At 37.7% G+C, this 22,284-nt stretch overlaps 1 protein-coding gene across 3 annotated transcripts in view; it reads right to left on the reverse strand.

Annotated features, from left to right (window-relative positions):
• RPS6KA5 (ribosomal protein S6 kinase A5) overlaps positions 1–22,284 on the reverse strand; it is a 184,413-nt gene that overhangs the window by 79,035 nt on the left and 83,094 nt on the right. For all 3 annotated transcript variants that reach the window (XM_064571484.1, XM_064571485.1, XM_054513842.2), the window contains exon 4: positions 2,044–2,159. In XM_064571484.1, coding sequence (XP_064427554.1) covers positions 2,044–2,159 — 116 coding nt within the window. The remainder of the gene's footprint in view (positions 1–2,043; positions 2,160–22,284) is intronic.

A 22,284-nucleotide genomic window follows, 5' to 3' on the forward strand; every position in this document is an offset into this window, starting at 1 on the left:
AGAACTTCAGTGTTCTACAGGAAAGAAAGGATGGTATCTGTAATCTATTGAACATAAATTTGACTTAAAGCCTCACAAGCATCTAACAACCAGTATGACCTTTTTTTTTTTTTTCCAAAGAAACTCTTTGGAAGCAATTTTAGAAATAAATCATTTACTATCTGCTTTACCTCATCACTTCCAAGTAAACTTCCATTTTTGTCTCTTCCCAGGAAACTCAATGTTAGCAGCTGTATCAAGGTTAATGTTACGGGCTTAATATCTCTTATGTTGTATCTCTTTGTATTTATCTTTTTAGGGTAGTAAGATTAAGAGAAACTTAGCTGAGGTCTGATTTGCTGTATTACTTTCACTCCATATCAATTACACGTATATCCAGTATTCATCATGTTCTCTACTTCTGTGGTTCTGATTACCCTGTTTTAATAATAACAGATGTTCGTGGATTTTCCTTTAATAAAGAGAATTAGTGGAATTAAAGCTTTCACACAAAGAGTGAGTTTAGCTTACCTATTGGAATTTTGTATTTGTTTTGTTTTTACTCTGGTATTTATGGTGATTTCCACCACCACTTTTATATTATAAAAACTTACATCTAGTACCCCTAAGCATGAAACTCAAAGATATTTTCAGCCCATTCCTGGGCCCAATTTGGTTCATGTATGAAGATGTCCTAACTACTTTATATCCCACAGAGGTACTCAGGCAAAAGCTGGCCACCACATGACAACTCTACCCAAAGGAACGGGGTGTCTGTCCCCTCACCGCAGGGAGGCGTCAGCTCCCTTCCTGCTCCTTTGTTCTTTCTCTCCAAGCATTGCAGCCCTGCCTCCCCCTTGTTCTTATGCATTGGTCATCCACTCCTCTTAGGATTCCTACTCTGACTGTCAGCCCCTGCCTGACCAGTCTGCGCTCTGCTCTAGCTAGATATCCCCTGTTCCTGGTCCCTGCCTTCCGTGCTTGCATCTTCTCGCCATCTTTTCTCACAGACCCTCCTGTCCATTGCCTCCATCTTGTAATCCCAGTCTCCCTGCCCCTTAAAAAAGTCCTCCCTCTTCCTTGCCTTTTCCCTTCATCTCTCTCCACCCTTGTCTATGCCCCATAATCACCACTTTAATCTCTGTTCATCTCTAATCCAGTGCAGGTCTGAATTCATGATGATGAACAGTGGCTCGTATGTACTTGTTTCATCCTAATGTAGGGACTCAAGTCACGCTGGTCTCGTGGTCTCACATACTTTGATGAAAATTGCTCAAGTGCTTTCTGTTTCTAAGGAAATATATACACGCCTAGTCTACACAGTGACTGCTTCTATAATAATGCTTCCTCATTAAGTTCAAAAAACTTTGTTCAAAATTTCTTGGATCAAGATTAACAGTATATGAAATAATATATGTTTTTTAAAATTTCAAACTGATTTTAATAGAGTTCAAACAGCATCACAGACATGAATTCCACTTAAAAGTTTTTAGCAACTGAGTTCACGCTATAGGGAGGCTGTGGAGGAGGAGGGAGGGAGAGGGAGCGCAAGAGGGCCTCAGGGACACAGGCAAAGGCAAACCAGAGTGGGAGAGTGGGGTAGCTGGATACCATGGCAGGCACTTCTTTCAAATAACTCATATTCTCCGACCTAATCAGGAAATATACCCTGCAGACACACAGGCAGAGTCTGCAATGGAGTGAGTCACAATTAAGGAAATATATATTATGACTTGTGGTTTCATTTTAAAGCTTATCTTAAGAATGAAAAGCTTTTATTCTAATGATACTTTGTAATGAGCATTAGGATTTTTCATGAATAAAACCAAAGAACTGCTCGGGTTCTACCTTTTTAATCTGTATCACAGGAACTACAAAAAAAAAAAAAAGTAGATTTTTAAAAAGGGGACTACAGAATTGAGAAAATTGGCAATAGTGTGTAAGTGTGCTTTTACAATCTCCACGAAGACAGTGACGTTTTAAAACATTAGCTCTTTTAGCTCCAGCATTACCTCAATTAACAGATTTTTCAAAAAAAGAACTCCCAACGATTGAGCATCTTACCTTGTGGAGATGTTCGAGGGCAAGCACGATCTCTCCAACATAGATCCGCACCTCGTGCTCTGTGAAACGCTCTCTTTGAGAAAGATGAGTAAAAAGTTCTCCACCATTTATATAATCTAAAAATGAAATATATTTTTTTCTTTCTTTGACTCGTATTCATAAACTTAAGGTAGTTTTCCCTCTTAATCATTTTGGATTAACCAGAAGGCACTGATTTTAATATACTATTTTTGCACAATTCTTTGTGTATAGTATACAGTTTCCTCTGGAACATATTACTAAATTTACATAGTAATACAGTTGCCTAAGATAATGACTATCCTACCCTGCAATCAAATGGATTTGCATAGATTATTGCCATTAAAGCTATTACATGACATCTGCATGTATTTAAATACATTCTCCCAAATGCAGTGTATTAGAAACCTCTGCTGTCACTGTATAATACTTAACCTGCTATGAAGTAGCAAAACATCAGCCACTGCAATAACTAAGATAAAAAATGAACAGAACAAACCAAAACACAAACAAAAATCCCAGCCTTTCCTTTGTAATAGCTGCCAGTTGCTATTTCTAAGCAGGTTCTCCATTTTCTAGAATTTTCTATGCACCCTTTCAAAAAATGTATATTAGGTAGCAGGTACCATTATTGATCCACGCAGCCCAAAAGAAAAAGTGGCATAATGTGGCTGAGTCAAACACCTGAAACTGAAATATTCCTATTTCCCTCTCAATTTGCCCTATTTATCCCCAGAGGAATAATGAAATGAGAGACAAAACAGGCTACAGTGAGGAGTGCCTGGTAGCTCAGTTGGTTGGGCATCGATCGGACTCTTGGTTTCGGCTCAGGTCGTGATTTTGGGGTTGTGGGATCAAGCCCCACGTCAGGTTCCATGCTCAGTGGGGAATCTGCTTGAGATTTTCTCTCTCCCTCTCCCTCTTCTCCTCCCCCCACTCGTGCACACACACACTCTCTCTCTCTCTCAAATAAATAAATCTTTAAAAAAAAAAAAAAACAACCAGGCTACATTGAGACATACATAGGGAGCTCAATAATAATAAAAGCAATAACATAATTGTGTTCATAATTAGCTCTAATAAGACATTTATTGATAAACTGATCGTAGTTTCATTAGAAACTAACCACTGCGACCTTAACACACAGTATAGACCCTGAAAACAGTCACAGATGTAGTTTAAAGCTTTCCTCCTAAAAACTTGAAAAGCATGTATCCCGAGTATATTCGTTTGTCAAGTTCAGCACAGTTTGAAAAAAGAACAAAGCAGAATCTTCATAAACTTGCAAATTTGTTTCATCTTGTCTGTTTAACTTTAAATTCCAAAAAGCAGATGCAACAGAATGAAAGAGCTCTAATAGCTGGTTGCTTTGCAATGTATTTTACGAAGCGTTTACCAGTAAAAAGCATTGCCTCCTCTACGGCTTCTGTATTTTGCTAAGAGGTTTTAATTATATCTTAACACAAAGCTAATTATTAAAAAGGTGTAAAGGAACACAGCATTCCTGCCAACTAACAATGAATTTTTTCTACCTTTAAGTAGTTATTTGCTTAAATCTAATGCTGATGTTTATGCATAAATGGTTTCCACAGTTAGTCATGACACAGAAATAAACACCCACAGGTCAGCTGACCAACTGACAAACTCCTACCCATCCTTGTATGTCCTATGCAATTTTCTCATCTTCAATAATCACTCCAGCAGAGTTGATCACTTCCTTTTTTGTTAGCCACTGTACTTATTAAAGACTTCTACCACTGCAATTATCTTGCTGTATTGAAAATGTTTATTTGCACAGTTGCTTTCTCTGCTACACCCTGAACTTTTTAAAGTCCAAATCAATATATTCACCTCTACAAACAAAGTACGCACATACAGTAAGCACTCAATAGATATATTATTAATTAAACACAAATTCTTTACAGTGACTGAAAAAAATCACCCTGAAACTCAAAGGCAAGTGTGTCATAAAAAGAATCCCATGTACTCTTCTCTTAGTCCACAGGACCTGGCCTTAGTAACTCACAGACCTGGATTAGACAATGGTTTCACTGTGTCCTGCCTTGAGCAAATGAAGTCTCTCTCAGCTGCAGTTTTTTTGTCCACACAATGGGAATAGTAACTACTATGGATTGTTGTTGCCTGGAACTCAGACAGTGTTTTATTTTTCATTTATTGGGAAGACAAAAAAGTAACTAAAAATCTAAAAAAAAAACCCAAAAAACCTAAAACATCAAGTAACCTACTTCCTACTTTTGGAAGAGACCAAGAGCCAAAGATGAAGACCTGACTTTCATACAATAAACATGTTTTATTCGTAGGTATGTGGTTGCATACTTCACAAGGTCAACAGCCAACTCTATCCAGCAGTCAGGTGTTCACAGCTGTAAAGCAGATACAGAAGCTGCCAAGTGGTATACCTGGCGTGTCTCTACGGGGCAGGTACTCTAGATCAGTGGCTGGGATATGATGTCAGTGGGAATTTCTATAAGGTAAGCATTTGGTACTCTCAGTCATTATAATTTTAGTTTTTCTGTTCAGTGTGTAGTGGTGTCTCATTATGGTTTTAACTTGCATTTTCCTGAATAATAATGATATTTAGTATCTTTCCATGGCTTATTAGACATTTTAATATCTTCTTTAGTGAAGGGTCTGTAAGTTTTTTTTGCCTCTTTTGATTTTCTTTCTTATGTAAAATATAATTCACATACAATGAAATTCACCCATCTGAAGCATAAAAATCAATGGTTTCTAGTATATTCAGAGTTATGCAACTATCACCACATTGAATTTTAAAACATTTTCACCACTCCATCCTCCCAGAAATCCTAATTTATTTGTTTTTTCTTTAGCTACTTGTGCTTTTTATATCATATTTAAGAAACCATTGCCAAAACCAAGGTCACAAAGATTTACCCGTCTTCCTCTAAGAAAGTTATAGTTTTAGCTCTCACTTTTCATCTTTGATCCATTTTGAATTAATTCTGTATATGATGTGAGGTATGGGTCCAATTGCAATTGCATACAAGTCCATATGAAATTGGCTATCTAGTTGTCCCAGTACCATGAATTAAAAAGACTATTCCTTCCTCATTGGCACCCTCGTTGAAAGATCAACTGACTGTAAATGGACTGTGAGGGTTTATTTCTGACACTCAGTTCCATTCTATTATTTATATGTCCATCTTTATTCCAGCGCCACACTTTGATTACTGTAGCTTTGTAGTTTAAAATTGGCAAGTGCTGAGTCTTACCAAACTTAATTCTTCCTTTTCAAAATTGTTATATAGCTATTCTAAGGTTTCTTGACCTCCCTATGAATTTTAGGATCACTTTGTCGATTTCTACAAAGAAATAAGCTAGAATTTTGAGAGAGGTTGTGTTGAATCTGTGGATCAGTTTGGGGAGTATTGCCATCTTAATAATATTATGTCTTTCAACCCATAAACATGGGATCTTTTTATTTCTTTAGGTCTCTCACTTCCTTCAACAACATTTTGTAGTTTTCAGAGTGTCAGGTTTACACTTCTTTAATGCTAAATTTATTCCTAAGTGTTTTTATTATAATGTAAATGGATTGTTTTTTAAAATTCATTTTCAGATTTTTCAGTGCAGGTGTACAGAATTTGTATGTTGGTCATACAAATGACCTCAGTTGCCTCCTGCAACTGTGAACTTGTTCATTTGTTTGAATAGCTTTTTAGTGGATTCCTTGGGATTTTCTATTTACAAGGTCACATCAAATGCAGTTACCTCCTGCAACTGTGATGAACTTGTTCATTTGTTTGAATAGCCTTTTAGTGGATTCCTTAGGATTTTCTATCATGTCATCTGTAAACACAGGTTTTTTTCTTCCTTTCTAGTGTGAAGATCTTTTATGTTCTTTTCTTGCCTACAATGTTGAATAAAGGGGTGAAAGTGGATATTCTTGCCTCAGTTTCTGATTTTAGGGGGGAAAAAGGCTCTTGATTTTTAGGCTTCTGATTTTCAGGAAGTTCACTATTCCTACTTTTTGGAGTGTTTTTATCATGGAGTGTTTAATTTTGTCAAATGCTTCTTCTATGTCCACCAAGATGATAATATGGTTTCTGTCCCTTATTCATGACTGATAAGGTATATTAATTGATTTTCACTTGCCCTTGGATTCCTGGGATAAATCCCACTTGGCCACGGTATATGATCTTTTTAATTTGTTGCTAGATTCAGTTTGAGAGTATGTTGTTGAGGATTTTTGTGTTTTTATTCATAAGAGATATTGGTCTATAGTTTTCTTGTTTTATCTTGATATTTTTGTCTGGTTTTGATATTGGGATAATACTGGCCTCATAAAATTAGTTGGGAAGTGTTTCTTCCTCTTCTATATTTTGGACATTTATGAAGACTGGTATTAATTCCTCTTTAAATGTTTGGTAGTGGATGCCTGGGTGGCTCAGCTGTTTAAGCGTCTGCCTTCAGCTCAGGTCATGATCCCAGCATCCTGGGATTGAGCCCCGCATCAGGCTCCCTGCTCAGCGGGGCGTCTTCTTCTCCCTCTACCCTTCCCATGCTCACGATCTCTCTCTCTCTCAAATAAAAAAAAAAAATACTTAAAAAAATGTTTAGTAGCATCATTACGGAAGCCATCCGGGTCTGGGCTTTTCATTGTGGTTAGTTTATTACTACTATTCCTCCCCCTCCTCCTCCTTCAATCTCCTTACTTGTTAAAGATCTATTCGGATGTTGTATTTCCTCCAGTCGATTCTAATAGTTTGTGCCTTTCTAGGAATTTATTTCATCTAACTTACCTAATTTTTGGCATATTTGTTCATGGTTTTCTCTTATGACCTTTTTAAATTCTGTTATCAGAATTAATGTCCCTTCTTCTATTCCTAATTTTACTAATTTGAGTCTTATTCCATTTTCCTTCGTCAGTCTAACTAAAGGTTTGTCGATTTTGTTTATCTTTTCAATGAATTATCTTTTGGTTTCATTCATTTTATTGTTGGCACATTCTCTATTTGATTAATTTCTGGTCTAATCTTTATTATTTTCCTTGTATCTGCTTCCTTTGGGGTTAGTTTGCTCTTCTTCTTCCACTGCGTTAAGGTGGAAGATTAAGTTACTGGTTTGAGTTCTTTTCAACATTTTTTTCTTCTTACAAAGAAATACATTTTTTTTCTTTTTAAATTTAGACAATTCAGCTATACATTTCCCACTAAGCACTGCTTTAGTTGTATCTCATAGGATTTGATATGTAGTGTATTCATTTTCTCTCATCTCAAAGTATTTTCTGATTTCTCTTTGACACATTGGTTATATAAGAGTATGTTGTTAAATTTCACAGTTGTGGTTATCCCAAATTTCTGTTACTGATTTTGAATTTCATTACATTGTGGTCAGAGAACATACTTTGTATGATTTTAATCTTTTTTAACTTATTGAGGTGTTTTGTTTTTTTTTTTTGAACAGCCTAGGTCTATCCTAAAGAATGTTCCTTGTGCACTTGAGAAAAATATGTATTCAGCTGTGTTGTTTGGAGAGAGTTCTACAGATGTCTGTTATATCTAGGTGGTTTATCTTCTGTTTCCTTGCTGCTCTTTTGCCTAATCTTGTACATTATTGAAGTGGAGTATTATTGTTGACTTGTCTATTTCTCCCTTCATTTCTGTCAGTTTTCCTTCATGTATTTTGGGTCTATGTTGTTAAGCACACATTTGTTTATAACTGTTATGTCTTTCTGATGAATTGGTCCTTTTATCATTATGAGGTGTCCCCTTTTAATCTCTGGTAACATTTTTTAAGTCTATTTGTCTGATATTAGTAAGCCACTCCTGCTTTCTTATGGTTGCTATTTGTGTGATTTATCTTTTTCCGTCTTTCTTCTTTAATCTATTTGGTCTTTGAATCTACACTGTATCTCCTATAAACAGCGTAACACTGAATCTTTTTCCCCCATCTGACAATCTCTACCTTTTGATTATATGGTCTAGTCTATTTACATTTAATGTTATTATTGGTATAGTTGGATTTCTGCCTGCTGTTTTACTTTTTTGTTTTCTATATATTTTATATAGTTTTTTTCTCTATTCCTCCTTTACTACTTTTTGTTTCACTAAGTGAATATTTTCTAGTGTGATATTTTAATTCCTTCAATGAATTTCACTTTTTTTTTTTAGTTATTGGTGGTTGCTCTATGGCTTACTAACATTAACAACAAAAACAGCTTCAGATTTATATCAATTTAATTTCAGTGATATATATTATATACATATATATGTGTGTGTATATATATATATATATATATATTACTCCTATACAGCTCATTCTCTCTCCTTTTTATGCTATTACTGTTATATACATACAATAATATGTGTTATACAATTGTTATACAACTACATGTTACAAAGCCATCAATATATATTATTATTTTATATATTTTATGTCTTTCAAAGAAGCTGAGAGGAGAACAAGTATATATTGACAATTAGCATATTAGCCTTCTTATTTATATTTTTGGTTCTCTTCCTTTTTTTTTCTTGTGGACTCAAGTTATCTGATTCCAACTCCCTACCCCCACCAGAGGCTTGTTTTATTATTATTTTTCTTTATTTATTAAATAACTTGGGTATTTTTGTATGGTTTGTTTTATCTGTAAGAAATCTCTGATGCTGCTCCTTAGAGGGCACAACCTTCGGCATTCACACAGTGGTTTGGCAGGGCTCTTTTTTACTCTCTTTTCCTGACCTGGTAAGCTGTCTACCTCTGTTGGTATTACACCCAGTTGTTAGGCTCCCCTAATTGCTGGCTGATTGAGCTATTATTTTCAATAATGCCCTGGGGCATAAAGTACTCCACAGTCTGAGTCAATAAATTCAGGCTCCTTTGTAGGGTTAGTTTTTGAGGCCAGTGTTTGAGATTTGTTCTGACCCCAAGAGTGTTCTTCATAATTGACTATTTCCCTCGTACTCTCCAGTACTCCAACAGTTTACTTCGTTGCTCTAATGGAGCTACCAAGGCTCCTCTTAATTGCTTACCACCAAAATCTCCATTTTTCTCCCTCAAAAACATCCTTAGGCTTGAACTTCCCACATACTTTGCTTCAAATAAAGTCAGTTCTTTTGGTAAGAACTTCAGAGCTCTGTGCTTATGAACTACACCTCTCCCTCTAGGGAAATCTCTGATCCACTGCTCTGGAGCTGGGGGTGAAGACAGTGGCCCACTTCTCTCAGAGTGACACCCCTGCTTTACTAACAAGGTGCTGCATGAAGGCACTAGTCTCTGGCCTTCTCAGCTTGCCTCTACCAGCACAGAATCTTCACCCTGTAAATGAGGTGGGGTAAGGGCATCAGAACTCTGTATTCTCAACCTTCCAAGCCTGGAATAAAACTTCTGCCCTATGAGTGGGGGCCGGGTGGAGGAAGGGAGCTCCCAACCTCTCAGCCACATTTGCCAGGAATTTAGCCTCTGTAACACAGAGCTGGGTGAATGAGAAATACCAGTGTCCTGCAACCTCCTGATGAGATACTATATTCTTAACTGGGAGGTGAGGGGAGAGAAGGCCCCAACTTCTTGGCCACACCCACCCAAATAGGAGCTTTTGTCATACAGCGTCAGGGAGGGCAGAAGGTCAAGGCCCAAGAGCCACCCACTTTTTCTGTTTTTACTGACATTTAGATTTTCTTGAATAAATGTTTCTTCAATTGCTGAATGCCCACCCACAGGCCAACCTCCAGAGATTTAAAAAAATTTTTTTTATTTTAAATAACTTTTACTAGTTATGTTTGTTTCCCTGGAATGCAGGTCCATGTAGCTCCTCACTTGCCATTGAATCATCTCAGGTGGTTCCCTTCTTGGCAGGGTGCCTCTCCTCCACCAATTTGCAGCCATTCTGTTAGCCCATTAATTCATCCTAATATTAATGATTTTCATTTTGATCATCTGATTAAGGCAGTGTCTCCTTAGCTTCTCTACCATGAAGTTATCTATTTCACCTTTGTAATTAGCAAGTAATTTTGGAGAGGTACTTTGAAACCATGTAACTATTCCAACCTACATCATTTTATTTATTTATTTATATCTGAAGGGACTCATGGGTTTATTTTATTCAATGGGTTAAAATTCACTATCATCATTTAGTTCTGATTCTGGGAGTGTGATTCTTACTCTTACGGCATAGCTCTTCTGGAATTTTCATGAAAGTCTTCTGAGTTTACCAAGTCCCTGTACCTTGGGAGAAATTTAACTCTAAACTGTCTCCCCTGAGGTTGGAGCTGCTGGAATCTTTATTCAGCTTTCAGCCTTCCAGCTCTTGTCTGGGCCACTGAAGTTCTCGCCCCCTGCAATCAATGCTAGGAAGTCGGTCCACACACACAGGTTTCTGAACCACCTCACCCGTGTTCCCTTCCTGGCAGGGTGCCTCTCCTCCACCAATTTGCAGCCATTCTGTTAGCCCTAAACTCCAACTTCTGACTCTTTGGCCTTGTAAGACTGCATCTTCTGAACTACATTTTGACCTCTTATTTTACACATCCTTGGAAAGAAATATTTTTTGGTATTTAAGAACACAGGTCTTGAGTGTCAGAAAATCCAAAAATCCTAGCTATACCGGGAATCATCGATTATGTGACTTTGAGCAAGTTGCTTAATCTCTGAATCTAAAACCATATTTATAAAAGGTGAACAATATATTTTCCTACAGTTTGTTCATTTCATTCAACAGACTTTGAGACCTTATTATGTATCAATCACTTTTCTAGATACTGCACATATATACTGAACTAAACAGATAATAATCTCCATCCTAATGAAGGCTGCATTCCAGTGGGAAGAGAGAAACATAAGTAAATTAGATACCATGAATATTTTGGAAGATGATGGTTACTATGGAAAAAGTAGCACAGATAAAGGTAGAAAGGAAATGCCAGGATAGAGATGAGGACTGTATTTTAATAAGAGTGGTCAGTGGTCTTAAATTCTTTTGAGCAAAGAATTTAAGAAAATGGAGACATGAACTAAGCAGATATTTGGGGAAAGACTGTTCCTGGCATAAGTAACAAGTGCAAAGACCCTCAGGCAGGAGAGGGCCTGGTGTATCTAAGGATCAGGAAAGAAGCTAACATGGCTAGACCACAGTGAATGAGGAAAAAGTAGGAGAAGGGACATGGTCACAGAAGTAACTGAGCTAGGGGGGTGGGGTAGCTCGTGCAAGGTCTTGCAGACCATTACTGGGCTGCTCTGTATGTTATGCACTGCACAACGTATTGTGATCTAAGTGAACTGTGGCCTCTGGAGCTGAGCTGGCCATTGGAAGGATCTCATCTTTTCCTCTGAATGAAACAGGAAGCTTTTAAAGGATTCTGAGTAGAATAGTGGCATGATAAGACTTGCAATTTCCTAGGATCAATGGCTCTGGCTTCTGTTCTGAGAAGAGCAAAGGTGGAAATAAGGAGACCACCTGCGAAAGAGGAAGGTGAGTGCGGATGGTGGCTAGGAGGAAGATGACAGCGGTGGTGGGGGTACGGATCCAGCCCCACCTGAGCACCTGAAGAGATGGAGTTGGTGTTACCTGGAGATGGGGAAGGTTGCTGGAAGAATAGGTTTGGAGAGGATGATCCAAAGTTCGTTTCTGGACATGAGGCATGCACCGTGTCTGACAAATAGTAAAAGCTCAATAAAGGGTAGTTACCATTATCATGATCATTACCCTCAATTATATCTCCTGAGATTGTTAAGAGGTACAAAAGAGCCCTTCTGGAACCCTTTGAGGGAGAGGAATTCTTATGACGGATTTAGAGCATGAAGAGGAGGTTTCCTGAACCACCCTGAAAGCACTTCACATACATCCCTTGAAATTATCCACAATTGTTTTCAAGCATATGTAAGAATCTGTGCATTCTCTTGAGAAGAGAGGGTCCACAGCTTTTATCAGATTCTCCAGGAAGTTGTAAGCCAAAAAAAATAACAAAAAATCAAAGTTTAAGGAACATCACCCCTAAAAACAGCATTAAAATTGGAAAGGAAAAGTTCCTCTCAAGTCTATTTACGAACAAAGCAGTGAGTGCCGGCTGCTGGCACGTGGGCAACAGCAGAGAGTAGCGGCCTACAGCCCGCGAGCACCGTCAACCTGATGGTTACAGGTTACAGCACGCACACCCACTTCTGGCTTCCCCACGGCACCGAGCTCACATCCCACCACTTCTCCCCTGGCCTGTCTTCACTCTCCTGGGGCTTATTTGCGTTTAGACTTGGACTGGTGAGGTTCAGAGCTTTAAAAAGTGAAATGGAGCAAGGGGTTTTCATTTTCAACAAGATCTCTGACTCCTGAGGATGTGCTGGGACCGCATTTCTGGTGTCTTAACACCTGTGTGTTTATCAAGAGCTCTAGCAAATCTATTAGGATAAGGCTGGGGCTGGTGTGCCTAAGGAAAAACAACTTAGCCAGGCAGTGAGACAACAATAAAACAAAATTTAGAAAAGGCCATAGGGCTATTGCTAAATATGAGTTGAATTATAAAATTTGTACTCTTTTGAACAAGAACACCAGACTCAGGAATGCAGGCACATTCTGGGACAGTTAGTAATGGCATAGATGTGGTCGGTGACATTGTGAAAACCCAGATCCTTAGAGACATCTGAAAGGAAGAGTCTTCTCAGCTTTATAATTCAAGGAACCCCATCCCCACCCCATCCCTTTCCTATTGAGCAATAAATTACATTTCTTCACCTAAAAGACTTACTAAAAAGCTCACACTGAATAAAGCCCCTGCATGCGGACTATTACTAGAATTATTTCAGGTCCACCTGCTTGGTGGGCTCTTGGTCCATGCCAACTTGTCTACCCTGAGTAATAACTTTTCTGTATAAATTATGGATTCATTAGATTTCTAGAAATTAGATTTCTTAAGGTTCTGCCAATTTCTTTGCAAACATGAAGTCTGGCTTTTTGTTTTTGTTTTTTTTAAGCCAATGCGAACTGTTTTTAGTCTCTTTATGACAGGGAAACTGTCAGAAACAGCACGAGAATGTTCTGTTTTTTACTGATATTCCCGAGTCTTTTTTGCCTCTCTGGACATATGACAAAAATGGACCACGTGGCCCTGACTCAGTGAACATTCCTGGCTCCTGCTGTTTGTACGGACGCAGCATCTCAACAACCCATAAGTCAGGAAGCAGGAAAGGACTACTGACAGGTAGGAATTCAGTGACATAAAACAGGGTTTTGGCTGTTCTCCTTTAAAATTTGTATCTTAACACAGCCCGCTACTTTTGAGACCAGACAAAGAAGTAATAACAACCAGAGATGCTGGATACCTTCTAAGTGCCTGTTCCACTTAGATATGGCAATGAATATGACCCTCATAAACAGTGCTCTTAGATACTATTCTAATAGTATAATCCCCAGAGAAAACAGGTACTCTCTAGAGAATAGTGAAGCTAAACAAATTATCCAGAGTTGCATATCCTGTGAGTGGGAGAACAGGGATTATGAACATGGGCAGTCTGACTCCAAAGAGTGATTTTTTTATGCCATATTAGAATTGCCCTTTACCCCTTCCAAATATGGTTTTACTATCACTTACTAGGAGCGGCCTCATCATGCCGTTGGTCTTGCCAATTACTGTCCAAAAAACTGCGTTAAGATCAACTGCTCTGTCCTTCAAATATGTAAATGGCTTAGAGCCAATAATTCTATATATTTGGTCATATAATTTTGCTAGCTTACAGTTTTCACAATTAAGTTTTGGAGGGCTCATCTGAATGTCACAATACCCAGAAGCAGACATTCTAGGGTGGCTATACTGAGGGTTTTTTTGTTTTTTTTTTTTTAAAGATTTTATTTATTTGAGAGAGAGAGAATGAGCAGGGGAAGGGGCAGAGGGAGAAACAGACTCCCTGCTGAGCAAGGAGGCTGACTTAGGGCTTTATTCCCAGGACCCTGATATCATAACCTGAGCCGAAGGCAGATGGTTAACCCACTGAACCACCCAGGCACCCCTGAGATGTTTTTGGTTTTTTTTAATAGGCACAGTAAACAATGAGTTTCAACCTTTTTTGAGAATGTGCCAAGCTAAAATTATCACTGACACATTTATGGCACATAATTTAAGAGAGTTAATTTATTATCTTGTAGGAATGGACTGTGGGCTGTTTTCTTTAAAAAAGGGGAGGGGTACTTGGCCTTGCCTACAGGAATACCCCCAACCTTGTGGAAGACGCCTTAATTTTTCCTAAGAGGTCATCACCTTAGTCCGCCTGCCTGTTAAAGCAGAGGAATCTGAATTTGGCAACACAGAAGAGCTACTGTCTAGGTTCTTGCCAGAGATTAGAACCTCAAATTGTCTGCAGTCCAAATCTCATCAAATATTCAGTTGTGAGAAATAATACATACAAAGGCCATACATGTAATCGATACATCTTTCTGGATATACTATAATGGCTTTGGACAAAGTCAGAGCAGAAGAGAGCTACAAACTTGAATAACACCATTTTGGAGTTATACTCTGATCTTGTTCCACAGGCTTACATTATATGGAACAGTGAAATGAAATTTGGCATCATCTTTAGTCAAGGAAGACTGGTAAGAACTGTCATTACATCTGGGCCCGATTTAAAAAGTTTTCCTAGGTCATAATGCCTTACCTGTGGGTTTTATCTATTTATTTTGAAACTTACCTTGATATAATTTCAAACTTACAAAAATATTTGCAAGAACAGTACAAGGAATCCTCACATAACCATTATGCAAATTCACCAATTGTTTACACTTGCTTCATTTGCTTTAGTATTCTCTCTCTCTAGTTTTTATATATGTTCATACTCTTCCTGAGAATACGTTGGAGACATCATGCTCCTACCCCTAAATCCTTCAGTGTGCATCTCCTAAGGGGGGTGGGGGGAATACCTTTTCATAGAACCATAGCACAATTATCAAGATCAGAAACTTTATGATAAAAACACCATTATCTAGGGGTGCCTGGCTGGCTCAGTCGGTAAAACATGTGACTCTTTATCTCAGGGTTGTGAGTTTGAGCCCGACGTTGGGTGTGGAGATTACTTAAAAATAAAATCTTAAGGGGTGCCTGGGTGGCTCAGTCATTAAGCATCTGCTTAAGCGTCAGGTCATGATCCCAGGGTCCTGGGATCGAGCCCCGCCTTGGGTTCCCTGATTCTCCCTCTCCTACTCCCCCTGCTTGTGTTCCCTCTCTTGCTGTGTCTCTCTCTGTCAAATAAATAAGTAAAATCTTTAAAAAATAAATAAATAAAATCTTAAAAAAAAACCCCACTATTATCTAACGCACACTCTATTCAAATTTTGTCATTTGTCCCACTAATGTTCTCTCTAGCTACTTTTGTTTCCAGTCCAGGATCTAGTTTATGATCACACAATGCACTGGAGATATAGGTCTTTAGTCTGGACCTTTAGTCTTTCTTACTTGATCTTGACATCTATGAAGAGGATAGTTCAGTTACCTTGTGAACTTCAAACCCTCAATTTCATTTTTTTTCCTGATGTTTTCTCATGATTAGATGCAGGTTATGCATTCTTGGAAGACATATCAATGAAATGATGTTACCTGTCTTAGAAAATATCAGGGAGCATGTGATGCTAGTTCTCCCAATACTGGGTGTTAATTTTGATCATATCATTAGTGTGGTGTTTGCCAGGTTTCTCCATAGTAAAGATACTGTTGCCTTTTATAATTAACTGGTAAATCGTGGGGAAATGAATTGAGACTGTGTAGAAATATTGTATTCCTCATCCAACTATCACCTAGCCATCTAGAATCCAATGATGATTTTCTAATTCCACCATACCTTCTCTATGTTCGTTGGTCTACATTTGTCTGGGCAGGAATAGATTAGTAGGACAGATTCATAGAAATAGATTGCTAAGTTGTAACATACTTACTATTAAATTATCATAATTGCTGACAATATTTTAGAAGTATTTTCCTCAAAAAGCCTTAGAGTCACTTACATTCCCCACCAACAGTGAATGAATGCCTTAAAAAGCCAAGGTCTCACCAACTCTTGATATTATCATTATGTTTAAATTGTTACCAATCTGATAGGCATTTCCAAGATACAGAAATTTTTCAATGCAAAATAAAGAAGAGGGGAAGAAAATCTGAGTGTGCAGCAGAGGGACTTGATATATTTCATGGTCCACACAATGGAATACCATAAATGATGCTTGTATTGACTGCTGGTTCCTTGAGTAAACTAAAAGAAGCTTTTATATGAAAATGATATGTCAAGGGGTCAATATAAAAAATATATAACGAACTTATACAACTCAACACCAAAAACCAGTCAGATTAAAAAAATGGGCAGAGAACCTGAACAGATGTTTTTCCAAAGAAAACATCCAGAGGGGGGCAACAGACACATGAAAAGGTACTCAACATCACTAATCTTCAAAGAAATACAAATCAAAACCATAATCAGATATCACCTTACACGTGTCAGAATGGCTAGAATCAAAAAAACAAAAGATAATCAGTGGTGGTAAGGATGTGGAAAAAGAGGAACCCTCGTGCACTGTGGGTGGAAATGCAAACTGGTGCAGCCACTGTGGAAAACAGTGTGGAGGTTCCTCAAAAAATTAAAAATAAAAATATCATGATCCAGTATTTCTACTCCTGGGTATTTACCCAAAGAATATGAAAACACACCTACATTTATTGCAGCATTATTTATAAGAGCCAAGATATGGAAGCAGCCTAAGTGTCCACTGATAGACAAATGGACAAGGAAGATGTAGTATATTTACATAATGGACTATTACTCAGCCATTAAAAGGAATGATCTCTTCCTATTTGCTACAACATGGATGGACCTAGAGGGTATTAGAGTAAGTGAAATAAGTCAAACTGAGAAAGACAAATACCACCAGATTTCACTCATATGTGGAATCTAAAAAACAAAACAAATGAATAAACAAACAAAAAGCAGAATCAGATTAATAAATACAGAGACCTGATGGTTGCCAGAGGGAAGGGGGTGGGGAGATGGGCAAAATGGATCAATAGGGTTCCTGTTATGAAATGAGTAAGTCATGGGGACAAAAAGCATAATAGCACAGAGAATAGAGTTAATGGTCTGTTGCATGGTAACAGACAGTAGCTAGTAGCTACACTCGTGGTGAGATAGCATAATGCATAGAAAAGTTGAATCACTACGTTGTACACCCGAAACTATGTTAACCATATGCAAATTTTTAAAAATTATTTTAAAAAGCAGAGATTTAAGCCAACGTAAGATAAAAATGATTCTATCTTAATTCTTTTGTATTTGCCAAATGGATCTTTTTATGTTTAATGGCTCATATTCTACACCTGTAAAATGTGACTATAAACTCCACATAATATTGTCATAAGGATTCAATGAGCTATCGAGAGTTAAACCTGGCCAGAGATACAGTAAGCACTTATGGCATGGTGACTATTAACCACTGTTATTATTTACAGAGACCAATTACCAAAATAATGCCAAGTTTAATTGTAATGATTTAAAACATAAAATTCAAATTTATGGTGTCTGGATGTCTACTTTCTCAATGTAAGCATAATTTCAAGGCTTGTAAATGTTTAACATATATATTACCATAAAGTACTAGTAGGGTACAATTAGTTTTAGTCAGTATTAAACTAAAGAGAAATGTTCTTATAGAATTGATATTTTAGTGCAATCATCAAGTTTTAAAGCTGCAGAGAGATCTGATTTTTATTCAAGTGCAATTAACTTGCTTTTAAAGATTTTTATGTGATAGTAGTTAGAGTGCCAGATGAGCACTCTGATGCTGTGTCTCTAAGAAGCATAAAAATAACTCAGAAATCACACAAATAATGTGAAAATTCAAAACCACAAAATCTCTCCCATTTTAAAACACGCTACCATTCTCCCTAAATCTTGCATGTCCCATCTTCTCTTTCTTCTTCCTTTCATGGAAAAACGTCTTATAGAGTTTCTATGTGGGTATCTGACTCTCCTTACTTACCCTCTTTTGGCTTCCTTTTGCTGCTTTAACAAATTACTACAGACCTGGTGGCTCTAAATAATACAAATTTATTACTCAGCTGCCCTCTGCAAACCAAGAGAAAGATTTCAAGGAGAGCAAAGTGAGAACCATCCCTGTGGGCCGAGCCCAGAGTTCCCCCAAAACAGCTGTGTGAAAGCCACTTAATTTGGCCTAGTCTGTTATGCAGAAAAGGCTAATAGAGACATTAGTAAGTTATAGATCATGCCTGTAACCAAGGGACTTGCTCAAGTTCACACAAGTCCATCCGACTCCCAAGATTTAAAAGCCCTGCAGGATCTGACCTCACAACCACGCTGCAGAGTACTCTTTCCACTGCATTCACATTGGCCTTCTGGTAGCCCTCTATGGCTCCTTCTGGTCTCGGGCTATCATTCGTGCTAGGTGGAGCCCTGTGCCTGCAACGTTCTTCCCTATCCCCTCCTGTTGCTCATCTACCTTCTATTCTTCCTCTTAAATTACACTTAAAATGTCACTTCTCTGGGAAGGTCTTCCCTGACAACCCTGACTAGACCTAGATATTTTCATTACATGCCCTTATTAATGCCCTCTGTATTTCCTTCCAACTACTCACTTCAACTAATTACTTAATTGTGTACTAAATTATTTAATGTCTGTACCCCTTTCAGATTACAAGGCCCTGAGGACTAGAATCTTGTCTAGGTGGTTTGCTACTATTTCCAAGCACCAGGCCCACAGGAAGCAGGCAAATGTTTGTGGCATGAATGAAGAGTTTTAGAATTGACAGTATCTTGATGCAGTTCACCTCTTGTACTTTGGGATCAAAGAATCCTCCAGGCAATCTACACAGTGAACTTGAAGAATGTGAAGGCACCTATCATCTCTCATATGAGCCATCATGTATTCTACTTTAGAGTCCTCAAAGGGCACCTATGCTTCTAAAGTGGCTCAATATTAGGCCCATGGACTGTGGAAAAAAAAGCCTTCACCCAAAAGTTCGGGTGAAGTTTGTCTAGAGAAGTAACAAGTTACAGTGCTAAAGACTTCTACCAATGTGCAGCAATTCTAGTACTGTAATGCATTGATATGTCCTTGTAGAAAATGATTAAAAATAGCAATGCCAGATTCTTTATAGTTCCTTTTTTAAAAATCTTTTTCTCAGGGTGCCTGGGTGGCTCAGTTGGTTACAGTTTCAGCCCAGATCATAATTCCAGGGTTGTGAGATCGAGCCCCACGTCAGGCTCCATGTTGGCCGTGCAGTCTGCTTGGGATTCTCTCTCTCCCTCTCCCTCCCCTCTCCATGCTCACACACACACACTCTCTCTCTCTCTCAAAAATAATAAAATAAGAATCTTTTTCTCTATTTTACTAGAATGATGTTCCTTTAATTTAGGTCAAATTTTTTCATATAAGGGATGCAATTTATGTCTTATTTCAATGACAATTTACAGATACTTAATAAGACTAAGTAGATTTCATTTTGTTATTGTAAGCCTACCCCATCCTCAATCACATTTCCTTCTTGGATTTAGAATAACACACTGTGTGTGTGTGTGTGTGTGCCTGTCTGTCTTCTCTGTGTGTATAGGAAGGTGGGTAGAGATTGGAAGAGAGAGAAGTAGCCTTTAAAAATTAGTAAATTTATTTTTTAAAACAATGAATTAATCTTAAGAACTTGAACTGAAGATCCCCACAAAATTTCCAGGATTCCAGTAATCCCCTAAGACAGAAAATTATCCAAATAGTTCAGATAGTATATTATGGGGCTCTCATTAACAATACTGTATTGTATACTTGAAAGTTGCTGAGAGAGTAGATCTCAAAATTTCTCATCACAAAAAAAAGAATTTATAACTGTGAGGTGACGGGTGTTAACTAAACTCACTATGGTAATCATTTTGTAACATACAAATATATCAAATCATTACGTGTCCATCTTGAACTAATATAACGTTATATGCCAACTGTATCTCAGTAAGACTGGGAAAATATATCTTAAGGAATTAACATGAAAGTAAACAGCATCTGCTCTCAATCACAATTATTACTTTCTATATACATATTATTTATTTTCATTTCAAAACAAAAAATAGGTATTCAAAGTCACTTCTAAGTATTTGCAATAACTTCTTCTGTTCACACCATAAGCATCACTGTTGTGAAGTCATGCTATAAGAGAATTAAGAACATGGAACAAATTCACTTCATTGAGAAGGAACATATATTGTTAGCTGGTGGAGGACAGTTTCAGTAACTCAAGACCTCTGCACATCTGACTTCACTTACTGTTGAACCCAGAAAACTCTCCACTGTTCTTAGTTTACATGCTTCTATTAACAGGTGGAGAAACTGAAATCCACTCAAGATACTGAGTTTGATGAGTCTTCAAATGCTTCTGAAGATTACAGAAATGACCTACACAGCACTACTTTCCATTGGGGATGCAAAAGAGATAACCATGGAAAGAGCTGGGCTAACTTCTCAAGGCTATGTTTTGTTTATGCAATCTCATGGAAATCAGCTGGCAGGAGGGGAAGCTGAATGAACAGACAAAAAGAAGGGTGAAATCCTACATCTCCTTTCAAAGAAAGATCCTTTAGTTCTGCTTTCATTCAAGACCTACTTATTTCCAGGAATACTCTGACCTCTGTCATCTAACCTTTTTTTTTAAAGATTTATTTTTTTATTTTTAGAAAGAGGGAGAACGAGTGGGAGGGGCCCAGGGAGAGGGAGAGAAAATCTTAAGCAGACTCCACGCCCAGCGTAGAACCCAATGTGGCGCTCCATCCCAAGACCCTGAGATCATGACCCGAGCTGAAATCAAGAGTTGGATGTTTAACTGATTGAGGCACCCAGGCATCCCTCTAATCTTTTTAATCTCAAATTGTCTTATTTAGCATTTCTCTCTCATGTTTCCTCTTATGGTAGCAAATTCCAAAGAGCTAACTGTTTTTAGTCCCATAGTCTGCCCTTCCCTCCTACTCCTACCACACACTATTACTTGGCCTTCTTTATTTTTTTTTCCTACAAATTTTTCTCTTCCTTCAGACTGGCCTCAAATACATTAACTCCTACACTTCTGGTTCTCATTTCCATCTACTCTTCCTCCTCCAGACCACCCAAATCTCTCGACTGTGCCTTGTCTTGTCTTGTATCTCAAGTACAGTCTTAACATGATGTACCACACACACCTGAAAATAATTTCTTTTTAACGTCATGCCAAAGTCATCTTACTTTTTCTTTCTTTTGATTTTAGCTCAACATTCTAATAGCACCTCCTTGCGAATGTGTTCCAGCTTATCAAAATCATGATAAAGTTCTAAGACATCTCTATCAGTGTTGTATGAATCAGTCATATTTACTTCAAAGCAAGGAAACCCCCTCAGTTACTGTCTGTTTTGCTACGTATCACTGACTGCAATGTATCATGATCCACTCCAACTCTTACCATCTCAGCAACATCCTCATGTTGTAAATTTTAAGAGACATTAATACTCAAAAGCAAAACTTTAATGTTTTAAATACCTTTAATTCATATTCAAAGGATGACTCACAGTGACAGAACTGTCTACAAGGCTGGGGTGGCATTTGTTGTGAACAATGCTCCTTGGCATCACCTTTGTAAAACCCTTTGTGATTTGCTTCTTCACTGTCTTCTTTAGTGTCTTAATTCTACTGATAAATCTGGTAGTTTACACAGTCATAAATCAGCTGGTGTTTTTACAAAATTGCCACTAACAGATCAGAGAACACCAAAAGAAAAATTGTTTTTATAGATCATTTTCCACATAGAAGTCCCTCCCGCTGTTAGTTAAAATGAATACGAATTTTAACAGACAGAGAGAGAGAGAGAGAGAAAACAGATGGAAATATTTGTATATTTCTTGTTGTAACCATACAGAGAGAGGTACAAAAAAAGTTATTAAAAGGAAGTATCATCTGCATGTTATAAGATTTGGAAAGCCTAAAAAAATATAAAGGAGAAAATCCAATAAATCTATATGATGCCATTAGATATAAACCACAACAGAGCCTAAGAAGATATTAATGATGTAGAATTAAAAAAAAAAAAAACAACCAGAAATGTGACTTATAACAGACGGGTTTATAGGATCAGTCAACAAATTACAACCGACAAGTCTAAGCGCCTAAGCTCTGAGGTAGAAGACCGGAGAAACAACAGAAATGAATGGAAGGCAATGGCAACTTAAGAAAGGGTGTTGTAGGAAACAGTAGTACATACT

Source organism: Mirounga angustirostris, unplaced genomic scaffold (genome assembly GCF_029215605.1).
Source record: "Mirounga angustirostris isolate CCGP_5_RB_7025 unplaced genomic scaffold, mMirAng1.0.hap1 SCAF_9, whole genome shotgun sequence".
Lineage (NCBI taxonomy): Eukaryota > Metazoa > Chordata > Mammalia > Carnivora > Phocidae > Mirounga > Mirounga angustirostris.